At 46.2% G+C, this 21608-nt stretch overlaps 1 protein-coding gene and 1 long non-coding RNA gene across 5 annotated transcripts in view; one reads left to right on the top strand and one right to left on the bottom strand.

The window, feature by feature from the left end:
* The window catches only part of AFAP1L1 (actin filament associated protein 1 like 1), a 65837-nt gene that overhangs the window by 6799 nt on the left and 37430 nt on the right, over nucleotides 1-21608 (bottom strand). For all 3 annotated transcript variants that reach the window (XM_008255226.5, XM_017341176.4, XM_089336064.1), the window contains 9 exons: nucleotides 20918-21007; nucleotides 17553-17646; nucleotides 17187-17336; nucleotides 15905-16116; nucleotides 13824-13969; nucleotides 13119-13191; nucleotides 10411-10522; nucleotides 4690-4854; nucleotides 2427-2620 (listed from right to left, as the gene is read on the bottom strand). In XM_008255226.5, coding sequence (XP_008253448.3) covers nucleotides 2427-2620; nucleotides 4690-4854; nucleotides 10411-10522; nucleotides 13119-13191; nucleotides 13824-13969; nucleotides 15905-16116; nucleotides 17187-17336; nucleotides 17553-17646; nucleotides 20918-21007 — 1236 coding nt within the window. The remainder of the gene's footprint in view (nucleotides 1-2426; nucleotides 2621-4689; nucleotides 4855-10410; nucleotides 10523-13118; nucleotides 13192-13823; nucleotides 13970-15904; nucleotides 16117-17186; nucleotides 17337-17552; nucleotides 17647-20917; nucleotides 21008-21608) is intronic.
* Nucleotides 1-21608, top strand: part of LOC149126109 (uncharacterized) — a 64994-nt gene that overhangs the window by 10020 nt on the left and 33366 nt on the right. For both annotated transcript variants that reach the window (XR_016236352.1, XR_016236351.1), the window contains exon 2: nucleotides 14512-14590. This is a non-coding gene — a long non-coding RNA (uncharacterized LOC149126109). The remainder of the gene's footprint in view (nucleotides 1-14511; nucleotides 14591-21608) is intronic.

Below are 21608 nucleotides of genomic sequence, written 5' to 3'. Positions count from 1 at the left end.
CAGAGAGCTGGACTGGAAGAGGGGCAGCTGTGACTAGAACCTGGCGCCCATATGGGATGTTGGCGCTGCAGGCAGAGGATTAACCAAGTGAGTCATGGCGCCAGCCCCAGGATAGTTAACCTTTCAACAAGCCTGTGAAGTAGGCACTGTTACTGATAGTCATTCCATCTCACAGATGAGGAAGATGGGAAGGTCAATTTGCTGAACCAAGGTCACATGACTGCTGAGTGGGAGGCTGGGATTCAAACCTTCAAACCCCACAGCTGTATTCTTAACCTCTCTGCTGTATCCTTTTCATTTTCTACCTTACTTTCACCCCTTAAATTTTCCAGATAACTGTTTGGTGCCTTACTGAATATAGTTCCTTAAGTATAACATCTCAAAAGCTAAGCTAGGCCGGCACCGCGGCTCACTAGGCTAATCCTCCGCCTTGCGGCGCCAGCACACCGGGTTCTAGTCCTGGTCGGGGCGCTGGATTCTGTCCCGGTTGCCCCTCTTCCAGGCAAGCTCTCTGCCTGTGGCCAGGGAGTGCAGTGGAGGATGGCCCAAGTACTTGGGCCCTGCACCGCATGGGAGACCAGGAGAAGTACCTGGCTCCTGCCATTGGATCAGCGCAGTGAGCTGTTTCTCTCTCTCACAGTCCACTCTGCCTGTCAAAAAAAAAAAAGGCTAAGCTTGTGGGGAATTAGAGACAATTTCTTTTTAGCTCCCAGGGGCATCAAAGGGCTGTAGAGTGGAGGGAACAACAGGGCATACTGGTAGGAGCAAGCAGCCGGTGAATGAATCACTCCTAGCTCCTTCCCCATCCCTGTATGATCCCTGGTCCTTCTGTTCTTTGACTGTACAGTAAGGCTGGAAATGCCTCGTGCGGAGGAAGTGTAGGGTGTAAAGACCAAGGACTGGCTTCAGTGTCATGGGTGTGGGCCAACCAGGCCATGTGACTTGATACAACAATAACAATAATACAACACCCAATGCCAACTCATACCTATTGGACAGGTGATTTCATCACATTAAGTCTTGATTTCCTTGTCTGAAAGCAAGTAAATCATTTATTCATTCAACAAATATTTATTACACTCATATTTTTAAAGGCTTTGTAAAGGGCTAGGGATATAATAAAACAGACATAGTCCAATTCTTAATAAAAAATAAAGTCTAGACATGTAATAAGTAAGGACACACACATAAACCCACACACAATTTATGGTTAAGTGCTCTGAGGAAGAATAGTAGGACTGTTGGTAATTTTAATCAGTAGTTCCCACCCAGAGATGATTTTTGCTGTCCCAGAGAACATTTGGCAATTTTGGCAGACAGTTTGGTTGTCATAACTGGTGGTGGGCATAGGCTAGAGATACTGATAACTATCCTGTGATGCACAGCACAGTCCCCTGTAGGAAAGAATGACTGGCCCACATGTTTACAGTGCTGAAGTTGAGAAGCCCTGATACAGATGAGGTCTTGGAAGTCCTGAGGAAGTCCCATTGGAGATGACAGTGTGTTTCCTGTAGGGTTGCTGAGTGTAGTAGAGACACCGAAGGCAGAACCCAAGGACAAGAGCTGGTGCATGGGAGATCCCAGAAGAGGGCATGCATCATGGTGGCTGAGCAAGACTCTGGAATCAGACCCCCTGGTTTGGACTCTGTGTCCCTGAGTGATCTTGAGCATGTCATTCAACATCTCTGAACCTCAGATCCCTTGTCTATCCAGTGGGGTTAATACACATAACCCTATCTCATGGGATTGTTGTAAAGATCATGTGAGATAACACAGGTTAGGATGCTCTATAGGTCTATGGAAATCGACCAACATGTTGGTTACTCAACATGGGGTAGCTACTGTTAACAGTAACCTCAGGGCTGTTTCTGAGATCACTTTCACAGAAGTAGTGCTTAGAAGTGATCACATAGTGGTGCTGCCGTGAGGAAAATAACCATCCAGAGACCAAGGAATCTTGCTCTAAGAGTCCCTTTTCAGCTGTGCCACCTGTGCCATGACCACTCCCCTCTCTGGGCCTCAGTTTTCTCATCTGTAAGTGATCATACCCTTTAAAAATTATGTATGTATGTATGTATGTATTCATTTATGTGTAATTATTTAGAAGACACACAAACAGGCAGAGATCGCCCATCCACTGGTTGAATCAATCTGAGTTTCCCACATGGATGCCAAGAACCCAAGTACTTGGGCTATCACTGCCATCTCCCAGGGTACACATTTGCAGAAAGCTGAAATCTGGAGTAGAGTTGGAACTCGAAGGCAGGCCCTTTGAGATGAAATGTGGAAATCCTCAGTGGTATCTTAATTGCTGCTCTAAATGCCTGCCCCAGTGATCCTTTTATTTCTGAAAAAAACATCATGTTAGAAAGTTCTATAGAGTGTTAAGGAGCAGCAATCCCTGGTGTGGGAGGCTGGGCACTCACCCTACTCTTGTTTTTGCTGCTCATGGAGAGCCCCAAGGCTGGGCCGCCGGCCAGGGACTGCTGCAAGCGCTCTTTCACGGCCACGAGCTTCAGCTCCAGGTCAATCCGGCGTTCTTCCTTTGCCCGACACTGAACTTCCAGGGTGGCCATGGCTTCCTCCAGAGCCTTTAATTTTACTCCTGAGTCTAGAGACCCTGATGAGAAAAGGGTGAGCCTGGCTTGAAATGTCAGCAATTCTGGCACGGCCCCCTGCCCTTGCCTGCCCCTTCTGAAGGACATTCCCTGCCCCACAGTCCTGGTTAAGAGATGGACTTTGGGCTTGGGCTTCTAGCTTCATGCTGGGTGGTGTGTTCTTTCTTGCCCAGTACTTCTTTTCTGAAAACACCACCCTGATTCTCCACTTGGAGACCACCTTTCCCCTATCATTCTCTATGGTTTGGGTGAGGCTGACCCCACTTCTCCTTCAAGCGAATAGTAGATAATAACTTAGACTCACCACATTGTATCTTCTGGTCACAGATTGGTGTAGGGACCAAAGTTGGTCCAATGAGAGTGAATCCTAAGACTTTGTGGTGGTCATTGGAAAGAGCTGCCTCTGCCGGCATGGCTATCCATAAGGACTGCAGGTGTACAGCCACTGTGCCACCATAAGGGGGAGAGAATGAAACCGAAGGAGAGGAAGACAGAAGCATAGACTAGAGAAATAAGTCTCCTAGTGACATCATTGAAGTCTCTGAACCTCACTACACCTGATCTCTCAATTTTCCAATTATTACTTTCTTTTCATTTCTCTGCCAGTGTGACTTTGATTTCTGTTACTTGTAAGCTAAAGTAATAACACAGGGATTTATACAGGTCAGGATTTCTAGTCGGATTTTGCTGCTTTTTCAGTTTGATCCAACAAACTTAGAGTAGTACCTTATTTGTGCCAAGTGTTGTGTTGGATATTACCAGGTTTATACACTGGTTCCATTCTTTGCCCTGAATGAAGCTGCAGTGGAGGATTTTCCAGTAATGTTGAGCTTTTTGCATTCATTTATTCAGTAAATATTTGTTGAATGCTTTCTGTGTACCAAGCCCTATCCTGGGCCCTTCAACATATCAGCAAATAAAACAGGCAATGATCTTTGCTCTAAGGGGTTTGATTGTGTGTGTGTAAGAGAGAGAGACAAACAATAAATAAAAATGAGGATAATAATCTGGCAGGGTACAAAGTGATATTAAAAAAAATGCTGAGCAGGAAAAGGAGAAAAGATAGCTTGCTGCAGACTCTGGTTCTGCCTTTATTGAAGGCAAAATGAAATTTATTGAAACCAAGCTGTCTTGCTAGGCCTCCTTCCCACTGATTTTGGTTCTATCCTTTCAATGAGTCTTCAGCAATCTGTGGGTAGACTCCAGCGACAGGGATGTGAGCTCCTGAAATGGTCTACAGGACTGTGAACTGTGGGGCTTCCTCTTAGGAACGGGTCCAGAGGTTCTGACTCTCACCAGGCTATGTGATCTTGGAAACTTCAGGCTGAAAATGTGGCCAACCACAGTTAGAGAGAGAATCCAAAGGAAATGCATCAGAAAATGGTGTGTGGAGGAATCCAGAGAAGGCAGGGCCTGCTTAGGTCCCTGGATTTCAGAAGATCCTGGGCAGGTATCGCTGCCCCTCATCCCAGCTCCTGACCATTGTCACACATGAATGAATGAATGTAGGGTTCAGAATGATCTCTCTCTCTCTCTTTTCTTTTCTTTCTTTTTTTTTTTTTTTTGGACAGGCAGAGTGGACAGTGAGAGAGAGAGACAGAGAGAAAGGTCTTCCTTTTCCATTGGTTCACCCCTCAATGGTCACTGCGGCCAGCACGCTGCGCTGATCCGAAGCCAGGAGCCAGGTGCTTCTCCTGGTCTCCCATGTGGGAGCAGGGCCCAAGCACTTGGGCCATCCTCCACTGCACTCCTGGGCCACAGCAGAGAGCTCTTGTTTTCTTTATGCTATGACACTCTTTGTTTTTCTCATTTCTAATATTAGTTTGCACCCTGCTACATTAAGCACATGCATTACTGTGATGCATTTTCATGTCCTTTACCCAAAAGCAGTTACAACATTGATGACGTTTCTTTTAGTGAGGGGGAGTGATGATGGTGTTAATGAAGAGAAGGAGATGAGAAGTCCACCTCTCCAGGGTAGGAAACCTTGTGACCTGTATGAGTTCTGTGCCAGGAGCGGTGTGTTGGATGAGCCACCCATTGGCTGTAAGGACCATACCCATGTAGATACCTGGGCTGTTCCGAATGGCTTCCTTCAGCTCCCTCTTCTCCTGCCGCAGTGCCACCAGCTCTGTCCGGATTGTCTCCTTCTCTTTCTCCAGCTTCTCTTTTTCTACCAGGTACCTTCGGGCATCCTCTTCAGCTCTGTTCTTGCCATACTTGTATTGATTGGCACCTGCAGAGGTATGGGGAAGACAGAGGCCTTTAGTTCTGACCTTCGTAAGGGTATTGGTATTTGGATATTGTTAGCTTCTGTCTTAGCCTCAGCTTCTCCATCTAGATAATGGGGATATTTAGATCCATTCCTTTCAATATATTTAGCGTGCATTTCTGAGGGAAATAAGTAGCAAAAGGGAGGCAGTGGAGCATGGGAAAGAAGAGCTTTGGAACCAGACAGACAAAGGTTGGGTCTTCTGTGGCCTTTGCTGGTTGTGGGACATCAGGTGGAAGTGAATGGTGGTGCTTTGTGCCTTTCCCTCCAGGACTCACTTTCCTTATGTGTAAATATTGATAAAATTTACTTCTTAGGATTGTGGTCAGGTTTAATGAGATAATTAGTGAAAAATACTTATAGTTCTTGGCAGATAGCACTTAGTAATTGTTAGGCAATAATGATAATACTATAAAACAAATTTTTGATTGTCAACTCCCAAGTATATATAAATCAAGAAGATAATTACATATAACTCAGATCTATATAGATTCTAAACCTTCAGTTAAAGTCAGGCACTGCACATTTTATTTATGAGAAGAGTTGGGGGAGGACAGACCTAATACTACTGTAGGCTCAACACTATGATGTACAACAGCAGCAAACAATTATGTCAAAAATATATTCTAAGTACTGCATGCTAAGCCATTGACTTGTATTTCCATTTAATCCTCACAAGAGCTTTCTATCATCAGCTCTATTTTATTGTTGAGGAAATTAAGGCACAGAGAGGTGAGGTCCCAGTGCCGATGGTAACAGAGCTGAGGTTGAATCCATGACTGACTCCAGAGCCATTAGTACTACCCTAGCCGAGTCAAGGCTATGCTCCAGCCTCTCTGGGGGAGAGTTTTACTTTTTGATTACAGATAGCCACACACAGCCCTTTGGTATTTCGTGGGGTACAAAATGATTCCCATGGTTTACTGATAACTGGGGCTCCTGTCTTTTCAGCTCTTAGAGGGACTGGAATGGTCACCCAGTGACTGTTGCAAAAATCAGTTCCTACCACAAGTGTACTGCAATTCCAGCCTGATCATAAACACAACATGGAGAGCAGACATGCAGACCTGTACCTCCCCAAATTTTCAAGACACACAATGACATGCTAGGCAAGGTGGCTTCCAGACTTTACATTTTTATAGCTTGGATTAAAAACAAAAAGAACAAAGGATTACCAGTATTTTATGACATCAGACAAGGACCTTTTTGTGCTACTGTTGTTATACCCATATATGTTACAGACTTGGCAATGCATTATTATAATTATTATATTATTTTATGGCTATTAAGCTAAGAGGAGGAGGGAAAGTATATATTAGTGGAATTTGTTATATCTGGCTTCTTATTTCCATTTAGTATCATTTTCTTACATCTACCCACCTTCTTTGGGTCATTATTTTCAAAATTTTATGTTTCTATGTACTACAGGCCCAACAAAATGCAAATAAATGGATTTCTATGCATTTTTTAGTGAATTAAAAGAGAATATGTATTTTGTCTTTTGCTCAGTTATCTTTAACAATGTTTGCTTTTATGTGTATGTGTGTGTGGTGTATGTGTGTGTGAATTCCAATTTCCATCTGATTCATTGGCTTTAAGTCTGAATTTCCTTTTGCATTTCTTGTAAAATAGGTCTGCTGGCAACAGATTTTCTGTTTCTGAGGAAGTGTCTTTATTTTACTTTCATTTTTGAAAGAGAGCTTTGCTGGACATAAGAACTTGGTTGACAGCATTTTTCTTTCATGGTTTTGGAATATGTTACCTCACTGCTTCTGGCTTTCTGATAAGACTCAACTGTTAATATTATTGAGGCTCTATTGTAAGTGAGGGGTTGATTTTCTCTTCGTCTTGGTGTCAGCATTTTTACTATGACGTGTCTTGGGTATCTCCTTGCCTTTATCTTACTTGGATTCAGTGAACTTGATGGACATGTAGATTAATGTTTTTAAAATACATTTGGCATGTTTTCAGTTATTATTTATTCTAACATTTTTATGCTCCTTTCCCTTTCTTCTCTTTCTGGTATTCCCTTTATACAAATATAAGGGACTTCAAAAAATTCATGGAAAATGAAATGAAAAGATATACACATTTTCCACGAACTTTTTTTTTTTTTTGACAGGCAGAGTGGACAGTGAGAGAGAGAGACAGAGAGAAAGGTCTTCCTTTGCCGTTGGCTCACCCTCCAATGGCCGCCGCGGCCGGCGCACCGCGCTGATCCGATGGCAGGAGCCAGGAGCCAGGTGCTTTTCCTGGTCTCCCATGGGGTGCAGGGCCCAAGCACCTGGGCCATCCTCCACTGCACTCCCTGGCCACAGCAGAGAGCTGGCCTGGAAGAGGGGCAACCGGGACAGAATCTGGTGCCCCGACCGGGACTAGAACCCGGTGTGCCGGCGCCGCTAGGCGGAGGATTAGCCTAGTGAGCCGCGACGCCGGCTTCCACGAACTTTTTGAATTCCTTTCATATTAGTGAACTTACTTATGTTCCACATTTCTCTGAGATTCAGTTTATTTCTCTTCATTCTTTTTTCTGTTTTTTGGCTTGTGTAATCTCCACTGATCTGTTTTCAAGTTCACCAGTTCTGCTGCTTCAATTTTACTGTTGAGCCACTCTAATGAGTTTTTCATTTCAGTTATTATACTTTTCAGTTGCATGATTTCCATTAGGTTCTTCTTTTTTATAATTTCTATCTCTTTGGTAGTCTCTGTGTGATAATACATTGTCATAGTACCTTCCTTTGTTTCTTTAAGCATGGTTTCCTTTCTTCTTTGAGCATATTTATTTGGCTGTTTGGAATCTCTGTTAAATTCTACATGTGGGTCCTCTCACAAGCAGTTTCTCCTGCTTGTTTTTTCTCTGTGTAGTTCACACTTTTCTGCTTCTTTGCATATATTTTGGATTGAAAATTGGACATTTGAGATAATACATTGTAGCATCTTTGAATACTGAGCCTTCCTCCTGCAGGGTTGTTGTTATTTGTTTATTCTGTGACTTGGCTGGACTACTTTACTGAAGTGTACTTCCTCCTGCAATGTGAAACTTCTGATGTTGTTTCTCAGAGGGCACAGCACTGGGCATGAGAACAGTCATCCTGGGATGACAGTGGTTTTAGCAAGGCTCTCTGATTCTCCCTCTGATCTTTCTGGTAAGCAGTTTGCCTCTGTTGGTATCAGAGTTAGCTGTTAGGCTTGACTAATTGTCAATTGATAATTCCATTTTCTTTGACATTGCCCTGGGGCAAAAATTGCTCCAGGGGTTGATCCAATTAAATTCAGGCCTATACATGGTAATTTTAGAGGCCAGTATCTGAGATTTATTCTGATACCAGGAGGGCCCTGGTAACTGAGGCCTCCTTCCAACAACCAGCACAAATTAAGCCATGTGAATGAGCCATTGTAGAAGTGGATCTTCTAGCTGGTCAGGTGTTCAGATGACTTCAGATGAAAAGCCATCTGCAACCTCAAGGACCCTAAGCCTAAGTAAGATGCTCAGGATTCCTGACGCACAGAAACTGTGACATAACACATGCTTATTGTTTCGGGGAGCTAAATTTTTAGTACTTTGTTATGTAGTAATAGATAATTAATATGTGACTGGGGACAAGACCTTTGTGTTATAGACTGAATGTTGACATACCCCAAATTCATATTCTGAAACTTGATCCCCAGTGTGATGGTGTTATGAAATGAGACCTTTGGGGCATGACTAGCTCATAGGGTGGAGTCATCATGAGTAAGATTAGTATCAGTTCTTAAAGAAAGTCCAGATAGTTCCGTTGCCTCCTGCCCTAAGAATACATGGTGTAAAGATGGCCATCTATGAAACAGGAGATGGGACCTCACCAGACACTAAATCTAAATATGCTAGCACCTCAGTCTTAAACGTCCCAGTCCCCAGATCTCTGAGCAAATTTCTGTTGTTCATAAATCACCCAGTGTGTGGAGATTTGTTATAGCAGCCTGAAAGGACCAGGGCACTTTCCCTTTTATGTTCTTCAGCTTCTTTATCTGAAAACCAGTGTTGTTGGATGACATTAGTAGTCTATCCTGTGGTTTCCTCTTGCCATTGAAAGAGCCCTGTGGCTTCACAGTGACAGCTCACAGGATACTGTTTGGGCAAAGAGGAGACCAAGTGGCCTTAACCTAAGCATCTCTACTTTTATCACTTTTCTGAACTGGGATTTCACATATATTTGATTTGAAGAAAGGGTTTGGATCTTTTTTTTGTTTTGTCTTTGTTGTTAATGTTATTGTTTTTTTTTCTGTACATTTTGTGATTTTTAAAATCTTACATGCTTATTTCAGTTTTGTTTTCCATTTACAAATGGGCAATTCACAAGGTCCTGATTCCATTGCCTATGAGAGTAGAGTCTAAAAAATTTACACAACCACCCTCTAATTCCTCAGACCAGCAGAGAGGAAAGGAAATTTCCAAAGTCACACAATGATCTAGTGGTCTGTGAGAAATGGAAGGCAGATCCCTGACCCCAGGAGGGGTTATCTATTCCTATGAAATGGAGCTGTCACATAGGAAAGCGTTTTTTAAAAATAAGCCTTTGAAAAGCAAAGAACAGAACTTGACTGTGTTCAGGTGTAGAGGGAAGACACAGAAAGCAATTAAGAAAAAAACTCTTGGAACATCATGTCCTACGGGAAGCAGACTTGCTCATAAATATAAATTACATGGGAGCAGAGATGAGTGTTGGAAATCAGACAAGACTTAGGACAGAATTATTGGGCATACTTTGTCGTTATAGTGTAGTGTGGCAATCTGGCAATTCACCAAGCCTAGGACACGGAGGTGAGCTGTGACTTTTGTGGGAGCCCACTCCAGGGTATCTGGAGGGGCTTAGTTCTGCAGATATTATCCAAATCAGAAGCCACAAATCATTAAACTCTGAAACAGATACAGTTTATAGATGATCCCCTATACAGACACACACACACACACACTCACACAAAGGCTTCTAAAAGTTTGTGGAAAATGGAATTAAAAAATAAATTTTGGTAGGTACAAAAGTTTTGAAATCCATATATCATTTTTTCATAATACATATTTTCATATACTTTTTGAAGACCACTTTAATTAATATATGGCCTTATTTGGTATTAAATTTTTTAAAAAGCTAGCTGCTAATATTCAAAAAATAGATTTTGTGTATGGCATAGATTTCTGGCATTCTCTGAATGTTGTCGTCAATTTGATAATAAGGGGCTGGCCTGCCACGTGGGGGCCATGGACTAGGGCTGAGTGGCAGCCACCTCTAGGGTTGGAGTCTGAGTGCTCCTCTTTCCCACAGTCACCCACCACCTGTTATTTCTCCCCCAAGGGCACAGGCTTGCTGTGCTTCATCACTGTGAGCTGTCATTTTGCTTATGGTAGAGGATTCTTACTTGTCACTTCCCTCATGTACTTATTCGCCTGACTCCTGGAGCAGGAGGCTATTTTGGACTGTTCCCCTCCCCCCACTCCCCAACCCGCTACTTCTGTTGAGCAGGGAGGGCCCACACAGGACTTACTGGAGGCATGGCGCTTAACTTTGACCTGTGGGTCCACTCGATGGGACTTCTCACTGCAGGAGGAGGCATGGCGCTTTACCTGGGCCCCAGTGGGGCGCTCAGGCTCCTCATCCTGGTGGGAGACGGAGGAGGAAGGTTAAGTACAGGGAGGCTCAGGCTCATTGACACAGGTCCTTGCTTGGTGCTCGTGGAACCTTTGAGATGTTGGCCTTGTGCTTGTGGACTTAGGCAGCACTCAACAGTTTCTAAAGCACTTTCCTTGGCCCTGTATCATTTGGAACTCATAATTTTCTTTGGGGAGGCAACCCTAAATGAGTACCTGCTGAGAGGAAAGCTAGGAAGTTTCAAAAGACTGTGTGACCATAGGTATTTTGATTTATCATAGATTTTTTTGTCCTCACATCATTTGAAAGCATCCTTCTAATTTTGGGCCTTACTAATACAGAGTCCTCTCAAAAAACATGTCATGGGTAAAATCAGCCAACAATAGAAATGACATGAATTAATGTTACTGGCTGTGAAGAAAGAATATGAAGAACATTCAAAATGCACTGGTTCTAGTCCCGGCTGCTCTTCTTCCCATCCAGCTCTCTGCTGTGGCCAGGGAAAGCAGTGGAGGATGACCTGAGTCCTTGGGTCCCTGTACCCATGTGGGAGATCCAAAAGAAGCTCCTGGCTCCTGGCTTCAGATTGGCGCAGCTCTGGCTGTTGCGGCCATCTGGGGAGTGAACCAGCGGATGGAAGACCTCTCTCTTTCTGTCTCTACCTCTCTCTGTAACTCTTTCAAATAAATAAAATAAATCTTTTTTTTTTTTTTTTGACAGGCAGAGTGGACAGTGAGAGAGAGAGACAGAGAGAAAGGTCTTCCTTTTTGCCGTTGGTTCACCCTCCAATAGCTACCGCGGCCGGCGCGCTGCGGTTGGTGCACCGTGCTGATCCGATGGCAGGAGCTAGGTACTTATCCTGGTCTCCCATGGGGTGCTGGGCCTAAGGACTTGGGCCATCCAACACTGCACTCCCGGGCCACAGCAGAGAGCTGGCCTGGAAGAGGGGCAACTGGGACAGAATCTGGCGCCCCGACTGGGACTAGAACCCGGTGTGCTGGCGCCGCAAGGCGGAGGATTAGCCTAGTGAGCCGCGGTGCCGGCAATAAAATAAATCTTTAAAAGCAAAGTCACTGCCTGTGATGCTGGCATTCCATATGGGCATCAGTTCAAGTCCTAGCTGCTCCACTGCTGATTCAGCTCCCTGCTAATGCTCCTAGGAAAGCAGCGGAAGATGGCCCAAGTGCTTGGCCCCTGCACTCATGTGGAAGACCTGAAAGAAGCTCCTGGCAACTGGTTTCAGGCTGGCCTAGCCCTAGTTGTTGCAGTCATTTGGGGAATGAACCAGTGGATGGACGGTCTCACTTTCTGTAACTCTGCCTTTCAAACGAATAAAATAAATCTTAAAAAAAAATGCAGTCAAAACACAGGAAACCCTGGTGGAGAAAGATAATACTGGTTATTAGAATCATGTTAATAACAATTACACTGTTTACTGCTCCTATATAAGACCTTCTGATGTCCACGCATGGTGCCAGGTTTCTTTGACATAAAATATCTTGTTTATTTTTGCAACAGTTCTATAAGGTGAGTTCTAGAGGTGGAGTTCAGAGTCATCCTGCACCATCCATGGCAGAGATCCTGCATTCAGCCATGTCTGATGTCCTTAGCAGCTCAATTCTCCCCCACCCCCTTTTGTGGGGCCTTTCCCACCCACCAGCGCCGGATCAGAATGTGGTTTTCTTTTCTCCCAGGGGCAGGCTGCAAGGAGCTCTCGGGATCAGATGACAGCTACAGAAGCCTCACTGTAAATTAATGAGGTGGCTTTGCTTTGGTTTAGCAAGCAAAACAGGAAGATTGGCCAGCGCCGCGGCTCACTAGGCTAATCCTCCGCCTTGCGGCGCCGGCACACCGGGTTCTAGTCCCGGTCGGGGCGCCGGATTCTGTCCCGGTTGCCCCTCTTCCAGGCCAGCCCTCTGCTGTGGCCAGGGAGTGCAGTGGAGGATGGCCCAGGTGCTTGGGCCCTGCACCCCATGGGAGACCAGGAAAAGCACCTGGCTCCTGGCTCCTACCATCGGATCAGCGCAGTGCGCCGGCCGCAGCGCGCCAGCCGCGGCGGCCATTGGAGGGTGAACCAATGGCAAAAGGAAGACCTTTCTCTCTGTCTCTCTGTCTCTCTCTCTCACTGTTCACTCTGCCTGTAAAAAACAAACAAACAAAAAAACAAAAAAACAAACAAAAAAAAAACCAGGGAGACTGTCCTGGGAGTGTAAGCTCAAGCTGTGGATGACAGGTGAAGGGCTATGGCTCAGCCATACAGCACCTGCTCCAGACAGCATGCATCAGCAGTATCAGTCCACAGAGTGGTAAATGGCAGGAGAGTCCAACTACTTGGTTCAAATTGGAGATGCTGCCTCACATGTTCATAGTGCTTGGCAATTTACACAGCCCTTTCTTCGCCCCAGAGGGGGCTCCTTCTACTGCCCCACTCAGCTCCTATGCAAGGCATTCCTCATTGTTAGCCATGATCTTTGGTAAGAATGGACTCCCTTTTTGGTTGCTGGTTAAACGAAAGCAAAGGCTAAAAGGAGCAGCAAGAGAGGAATAGAAGGAGAGCTAATAAATGGCCTTTGCCACATCCTGGACAGCCTCAAGGGATCATACCGGCGTCTTTTCGTAAGGAACGTCGTCATAGATGCGGGGCTCAGGCCACTGATCCTGGCAGGATCTTGCGTATCTGGAAAACAGAAGGTATGATGATGATGACTATGACACCTGGCAGCTCACGGTGCTGTCCTGTCCACCCTCTGGCAGCTCCCAGTGTAGCATGGGAGATTTAGGAACAACAACACAGCTCCATGGACAAAGACCTGTGTGATGCTCATAACAACGCAGAAGGCGGGCAGTTCATCACCAGCATTCTGTAAATTAGAAAACACTGGATTCAAGATGGCACCCAACCAGCTATGCTTCTACAGCTGGTGGTGATACAGCTGGGACTTGAATCTGGTTCCTGTAATGCCCAAGGCCATGGGCCAGCCTCACGCCCATTTGATGCTCAAGACTGTCAGAGCCTACAGTCCTGGAGCCTACAGTCCTGGGCAGGTGGGCAGAGCCCAGGCCACTGCTCCAGGACTCCTCCACCTTTGCTTATTCCATCCCCAGCTGCCGTTGATCCCCGGTTCTCTCCTATAGCGAGCTCCTCCTTGCTGGAAGGGGAAGGCATCTTTCTAGCTTCCCAAGGAAGCACCGTCCTCCTCAGCTCTTCCTCCCCTTCCTCCCAGTTCCCCAGGATGGACTCTGAGCCTCTGAGACAGAGCAGAGACACGAGGGGCCCTGGCCAGGTGTGGTAGCCCAGGGGTCTCTTACAGGAAGGAGTTGCGCCCAGCACTGACGATGCTGGTTAAGGTCTCTACATCCACGTAGTCATAGTGCAGTGCCTCAGGTGTGACTTTGGAGCCCATCTCTACCAGCAGCAGCCCCAGCCAGCGACCCATGTCCTCTGAACAGTTTGCCTGCAGAAGAAGCACAGGGGGAGTCCATTTTGGCACTGCCAGTGCATCTGGCTCCCTGCTTATTCCAGCCAAAGCCACAAATATTTCTAAGTATCTACTGCACATGCAATACTTACAGATCACAGAGGAATGAGATGAGAATACACACTCAGAAATCCAAGAGGCTGCCCTCTTCGCTCTAGGTATCTGCCATGTCTTCAGAGAGGCCTTCCTGGACTATCTCTCTAAGATAACATGACTTCACTCTGTAGCCCAGGTCCTCTGAACCACTTGTTTGTATTCAGATGTTACCTGAACTATGGCTTGACTATTTGTTCCCCCAAAACTTGGGAGTTTGGTCCCCAAACTCCTGTTTATGGTTCTAAGAGGATGGAAATGAAATGTAATTTTGCTGTTGGGAGCTAGGGCTTTGCAGAGTGACTGGGTTGGATTAAGTCATTGGGTGGAGTGTCCATGACTGAATCCTGGTGGTTTTATAAGAGATCACATAGATACAGACAGGTGCATGTTCCCTGTCTCTTACCATGTGATTCCCTGTACAGGAGTCTGCCAGCAGGAAAGCTACCACCAGTGATGGAGCCAGTGGGACCACCTGATTTTGAACTGCTAACCTCCAGAACTGTAAGCCAAAGAAAACCTTTTGTCTTTATAAATCAGTTGCCTCAGGAATTTCCTTATAGTAATAAAAACAAATACCCTGACTTTTTCTAAAAAAGTATTTTTATTAGACTATTTCTCATACAATGCCATTAATTTTCCTTTGTATTATAATTGACAATATTTATAGCATTGTATACAGCAAAGTGTCCAAAAACAACTCATACTTAATGTAAATTCTCATTTAGAGACTATTATTGTAAAGTTAATTTAACACTCAAATGCCAAAACTGAATAAAGGAGCTACATTTTTTTCTAGAAAGCTTGAAGTGTAAATTAAGAGAGAATAAGAGACTCAAACTAGCAAAAAATGGAAGCAAGTTCCAGAGGAAGCAATGGTTGGGTTGTGGGCAAAGGCAATGGGAGCAGGAGGCTGGGTTCAAGGTCTAGGAAGAGACAAAGCACTTGTCTGCCCTGGCCTGAGTTTCCCTATCTGTAATGTGAGAAGGTGGTTAAGTTGTTCTCCACTGTTGACTCTCAATAGCCAGAGGACTGCCATGTGGAAGAGACTTTGAATGCCTCCTGCATGATTTCGGAGAAGGTAGGAGGGATAATGAATGACAGACGTGAAGCCACATTTCATTCCCTCATTTGTTCTATAAGTGTTTGTTAAGAGCCTACATTATGTGTTTGTGCACATGATATCTGGCAGGGTTCTAGAAAAATGAAAGTATGCCAACCCCTTGAAAAAGTATGCATAATGATTGCTTTGATGGAGCTTTTAGACTTTAGCTCAGTATGGGGAAATCTTGCTACACAGTCTGAGTTGTTTGATGGGACAGGCATACTACCTTCAAGGGGAGTGGTTCAGCAGAGTGGTTCAGCAGAGGTGGCTGAACCCTGGGGGGATGTTCCTGGGGTCAGGTCCCAGTTAGATTAGACCAGGTGCCTTTCATTTTAAGATCAGGGGCATAAACAAGCTTTGATTTTAGGGCTGGCAGTTTGAGTTAATAACAAATGCAGAATGCTCTGTTAAGTTTGAATTTCAGGTCGACAATGAATAATCTTTGAGTTTAGGTATGTCCCAAATCTTGCATGGGTATATTTGTGTAAAAAACATCATTCATTGTATACTTGAAATTCAGACTGATTTGGGTGTCCTGGATGTTATCTGGCTACCCTGCCAGGTCACTCAACAGCCCCTAGGCTTGCCTTTCTTTCCCCCTAGTCCCTGCCGTGTTAATAGCAAGTATCCCCTCCAAAAAAAAAAAAAAAAAAAAAAAGAGAGACACCCAGGCCAGAGTCCATTACCAAGAGCGTCCTGGACCCTCCTCTCACCTCCAAGATGGCCACCTCCTGTCGGTTGCGCAGGATCCTGAAGGCAAAGGGGTGTCTGGGCCCAAAGCCTGGGGCCACCTCGCAGCCGCAGAGGGCGATGGCATTCACATGAGTGCGCAGGTCGTTGCGGTCCTTGTGGAAATACAGTGTGCCGTGCTGGAGGCGGCACCAGCGTTCCTTCCAGCCCTGGCTCACCAGCACGTTCAGGTAGCCTGGCAGGGGAGAGGGTGGTGTGATGCAGGCCAGGTGCATGGTTCACACATGGGAGAGAACACCAGGACATGCCCAGCCTGCAGCTGGAGAGAAGGCATCTGGGCCTTTCCGGTTGGTGATCTTGGGTATCTCGTGATGAGTGTCCACTAAGTAGCTGGGATATGGGCAGTGATATCCCTGTCCATATACACCTGCATGGTCTTGGGGCCACATGAAGGTCAGCGGCAAGGGCAGGAACTACCAACACATTGTCCTTCCTGCCTTTCCTCACCTTAAAATAAAACTGTCACTAAAAGCTGGACAATAATGGCAGATGGTGACACCTGGTGGCAGCGTGTGGGAACAGGAACATCTAGCTGAGGGAAACCATTAGAAGACAGAGCAAGGCATAAGCACAGTACAGCAGGTGATGAATTAGAATTTCTTCTTATTGTTTTAGGCTTTAATCTTTTTACACTGACATGCCATTATTCCCTGATGACAAAATTTTTATTTGAGGCTACAGGTTTTTATAATTTTTTTTCAGGGCCAGTAGAATATTACTGCCTATTTAAAACACTGGTATGACTTTCTACTGAATTCCAGTATATGGAATCCTTCATTTAATAAAATGTGTCCCACCTCCAAGCCACTTTTAACTCAAACTGAATGCACTTACCTACTTATATCCAGACATTTCTATCTAAGACTGGATGTAAATTGTAGGCCTGGCATGTTATCGGCTGGGAAATAAGGTAAAGGTCTGTACTTTCCTCTTATTACAGTGGGGGAAACTGAGACAGCGAAGTGCAGAGATAGACAGGGATTTGGGGTAAGGTCACAGGAGCACAGGAATATGGGCATCAGCTGGCTATTCCTTTTGCTGAGCATTGTGGGAGAGGTAATGGGGCCAGGATGGTGATTGACATGTTGATTGTTGACAAATTAGTGTTAAGCCATCCATTGGCCTGGGATTCTCTCTTCTGCCATGGGTGTGAGGTGGATGAGGCATGGCAGGGCTCCTGGCTTCAGCCTCAAGACCCCATGTCCACTAGGCCAGACCTCCCTCCTCCCCATGGCCCACACCCACCACAGCATGGAACCTCCTCGGCAGAGGGTGTTTGCGGGTCATCAGCCAGGGCCTTCTTCTTGGAGAAGCTGATGATGCGGGTGATCTTGCGGCCTGCAGCCCTGCTCATGGAGCCCTTCAGCTCCGCCAGGCTACTCTTCTTTCCTTTGCCTGTTGTACAGAGATGCATCAGGAAAGTGGGGAGCCCCAGATCCCACTTTCACCCAACCCTGGACTTCCCTGTTGCCCCCGTGGTGACTGGTCTGTGGCTCCAAGTATGCCAGGCTGGATCATCTTACCCAGGTCTCCAAACTGGTCAGCATCTGCTTTGCCATTGTGTCCCCTCCCAGCTCTGGTATCCCCCATCCTGAGCCCGTAGATTCCTACCATGTTCACATGCCTCCCGACGGCCAAGGGTGGAACAGTTGTCACCTGTGCTCAAGCTATCCGAGTCTGAGGTCTGCTTCTCTTGGGACAGCCTCTGGAGTAGGACACAGACAGCCTCATATTAGAGGACACACTGATGAAGACCCCTTTATTGGTTCAGTATCCCCCAACTCCCCCAGCACAAGATAATTAGCTAACAAGTAGTTGTCAGCTGCAATCATGTGCCAGAAACCATACCAGGTAGTGGGAAGACCACTGAGACTAGACATGGATGTGTCTTTTAGTTACTCTTGGTCTACATGGAAGCAAGGCAACTAATGGTAACACATTAGGATCAATGCTGTAGGAGTTTGGACTGTATTCAGCAGGAGACAGGGAGCTGGAATGGTATTTAAGTGGGATATAATGACATCCAGCTTGGTTTAGGAAGTTCCCTCCAGTGGCATTGTGGGGACAGACAAGATTGCGCAAGACTGGAAGCAGGGGCTGGTGCCGTGGCTCACTGGTTAATCCTCCGCAAGCAGTGCCGGTATCGCATATGGGCGCCGGGTTCTAGTCCCGGTTGCTCCTCTTCCAGTCCAGCTCTCTGCTGTGGCCCAGGAGGGCAGTGGAGGATGGCCCAAGTGCTTGGGCCCTGCACCCGCATGGGAGACCAGGAGGAAGCATCTGGCTCCTGGCTTCAGATTGGCGCAGCGCTGGCTGTAGTGGTGGCCATTTGGGGAGTGAACCAACAGAAGGAAGACCTTTCTCTCTGTCTCTCTCTTTTACTGTCTAGCTCTATCTGTCAAATAAAAAAAAAAAAAAAAAAAAGAAGACTGGAAGCAAAGGAACCACTAAACAAAGGGTCATACTGGTCAAGAGAAGGGGATAAGCCCAGATAACAGTGAGGATGGGGAAATGGATGGGCAGAGACATTCAAAGTAGTCATAATGGACTTGGGACCACAATAGCAACCCATTATGATCCTACCTTGGTGGAGAGAGGATGGTAAGGCTAGACAGACAGACACAACCATACCTACCATGTTAACAACCATATTAGCAGCCAACATTATTTTTTTTCACTGTACCAACTCAGGATCATTCATTCATTTAGACAAGGTCAATTAAGGGCCTACTAGGTAGCATGGGAAGTGGTGTGAAGTGGCCAGACCAGCCTTGGAAGAAATTGGTGACTTTCCTACCACTTACTAGCTGAGGGAATATGGGAAATTCCTCCCATTTTCCTGAGGTTTGGATTTCCTACCTGAATCACACCCATTTCAGAGGGCTGCTGTGAGGCACCAGGCAACTTGGTCCAGGTGGAATTATGAGGCCAATATATTGTACCATTTCTAACACCTGTGTGGTGTGCTGCCATCTTGCATTAAGGGGCTAAACTGTGCCAGTCAGACTTGGGACAGGATGCTGATGACTCCAGCCCACCTAAAAGGTGGAATTACAGAGCTGAGGCCCTTAAATGTTTCCTGTTGAGGATCCCCAGCTCAGGCCTGGGATGCTTTTCTCTAAGTCTAGTACTGAGGTACAGAGAGTATAGGAGATGTCCAGGACAGGTGGACAAATGGCAGCTGTAAGAAATGGGAGCAAACTGTCCAAGCATAAAGCTTCATGTCTGTGAACTGTGGAGCAGAAGTTATGGCTGTAGTTGTCCTCAATGGTGTACAGATGGCAAGTTTCTCATTAAGATAGAGAACACATACAAACACTGTGTGCACCCTGGAATTAAGCACATGGTGATGGCACTACAATCCTATGATTCCATGGAGAGATAAATTCCCCCACCCAGATACCACAACCCCATCCTGTCTCCCCACCAGAATTATCCTGAATATTCAGCCACAGGAAAGCCCAACTGCACAAGCTGGCCCCATCCACCTCACTATGAATCCCTCATACTGCACTACAGCACATGACCTACAATTGTGACACTCCCCTCACCCCACACATACACACTTCTGTCCCCTTCCCTTGGCCACCTATGCCTCCATGCAGTCTTGTCCATACTTTAGGCTTTAGGGATCATCATAGTTACTGGCTTCTCTAACCCTCCCTGCCCTTCTGGCCATCGTGAGCTCCCGCCTCCACCCCCTTGTAGGATCAACACGCTTGTAAGCTCCCCCTTTACTCTGAGCCAAGCTGTTCTGGCTGCTTCCAATTCCACGCTTCCTCCTGCTCCAGCACCTGCTTCTTCGGCTTGCCCCTCCCCTTCCTTGCTAATGTTTCATTATCACTTGAAATGTCACTTCCACAGGGAATTTTCCCCAACCTCTGACACAGGGGCAAGCCATGCTCCCAGAGTGCCTGGTACTTTTCCTTCCTAGCATGTGCACAGCTTGGCGTGTACGTGTCTGCTTCTCCCTGGGTGTAAGCACTGTGAGGGCAGGGTTGTGTCTGTCTCTGGATTACATGAAGTGGCCTAGCACAGTGAGTAGTGTGCATGGATACTAAGTGCTGGTAGAGTGGGTGCTCAGGACATTCATCACTAGGAGTCAGAGTGTCTGGATTTAAATCCCAGCTCTGGGGGCAGGCACTTGGTATAGAGGATAAGATGCTGCTTTGGATACCAGTATCCCATATTGGAGTGCCCGGGTTTGAGCCTTGCCTTCATTCCCAATTCCAGCTTCCTGCTGGTGTTCACTCTGGCTCCCGTAGTTGGGTCTTGGCCACCCACATGGGAGGTCTGGATTGAATTTCTGGCTTCTGGCTTCAGCTTGTCTCAGTCCTGGCTGTTGCCAGCATTTGGGAGAGAAAACAAGTGGATGGGAACTCTATATTTCTGTCTCTATTTCCTAAATAAATAAATAATTAAAAAGTCCTAGCTCTGTTTATTTATTAGGTAACTAGGTGAATCTCCATGTGCCTGATGTTTTTTTCATCTGAAAAAACCTACTCAGACTAGGCATATTCCCATCATCTAAATGCTATTCTATACTGTATTTTGTAAGTCTCAGGTATGTGGGTGTTAAATGTTACACTAGACTGTAATATCCTTGTGAGGACATTTAGGCCTGTGTCCCTCTACCATCCAAACTAACTGGAAAAGCAAGATCCTAGAACATAAGCGCTGCTGGCCTGACCAGCTGACTAACAAATGCTTCACTCATGGCCCAAGCAGGCTCACTCCTTTTCTGACTGACAAACTTCAATCTGTTTTTCATGGCACAGTTCCTATGTGACTCTCCTCTCCTGGCAGAATCAGTCACTTCCTCCTCTGGCTCCTGCTGCAGCCTGGACATGAGCACTCACTGATGTATACACATGTGAATTCAGTAGACAATTATTGAAACAACCTGTGAGCTCCCCCAGGGTGAACCCCGTGTTCCGAGTACCCACTGCCCAGCATGGGGGGCACTAGTGGAGACATACCTTGTCTAGGTCCACCTTGCACAGGAGGACTGGGGACCTGGGGACCTCCAGCCCTTCGGCTCTAACTGGCTTGCTCACCTCCCGAACTACCTGTAGACAGGACACACAGCTGTAAACAGGGAGGCAAAAATGGAAGAATGGAATCTGTGTGGATGGGGCATTGGGCAGAAGGTCAGGGTCACCGGAGGAAGAGATGGGCCGTTAGCTGCCTGAACAGGTGTGGTGTGCTCGGGATCTAAAAGGCTTTCTTCTCCATCTGTCCCTCAGATTGAAAAGATGCAGGGCTGGGAATCAAGAGGCTTGGCTTCTAGACCTGGCTTCAGTGATCCTAGTTGTGTGGCTTTTAGAAAGCCACTGCCCTGCTCTGGACCTCAGTGTCCACTTCTGTAGTATGGGAATGATGCTCATCTTTGGTTTGGGTTGTCTGAGGACACAGAGATCATGGCTGTGATGGGTGATGGAAACCGCAAGCCTCACTAGGGTGAGGCGCCTGCTATGACCGTGTGGACCTTTACAGCAACCTAAGAGGCAGCAAGGGTTAAAAATGGCACCAATGATTGCAATGATGTGGAAACTGACACGTAAAAGTCCCTGGCCCAAGGCCACTTGGCAGTAAACAGGCAGATCCTGAAGTAACGGCAGCCATCACTCGTTGCTCACCTGTCAGATGGCTTTCTGTGGATTGCCTCAT

The sequence above is a fragment of the Oryctolagus cuniculus genome, chromosome 6, assembly GCF_051225735.1.
Source record: "Oryctolagus cuniculus isolate XC-2025 breed Fujian yellow rabbit chromosome 6, ASM5122573v1, whole genome shotgun sequence".
Taxonomy (NCBI): domain Eukaryota; kingdom Metazoa; phylum Chordata; class Mammalia; order Lagomorpha; family Leporidae; genus Oryctolagus; species Oryctolagus cuniculus.
Note: the sequence above shows the minus strand (reverse complement) of the source record. Positions and strands in the feature narration are given on the sequence as shown.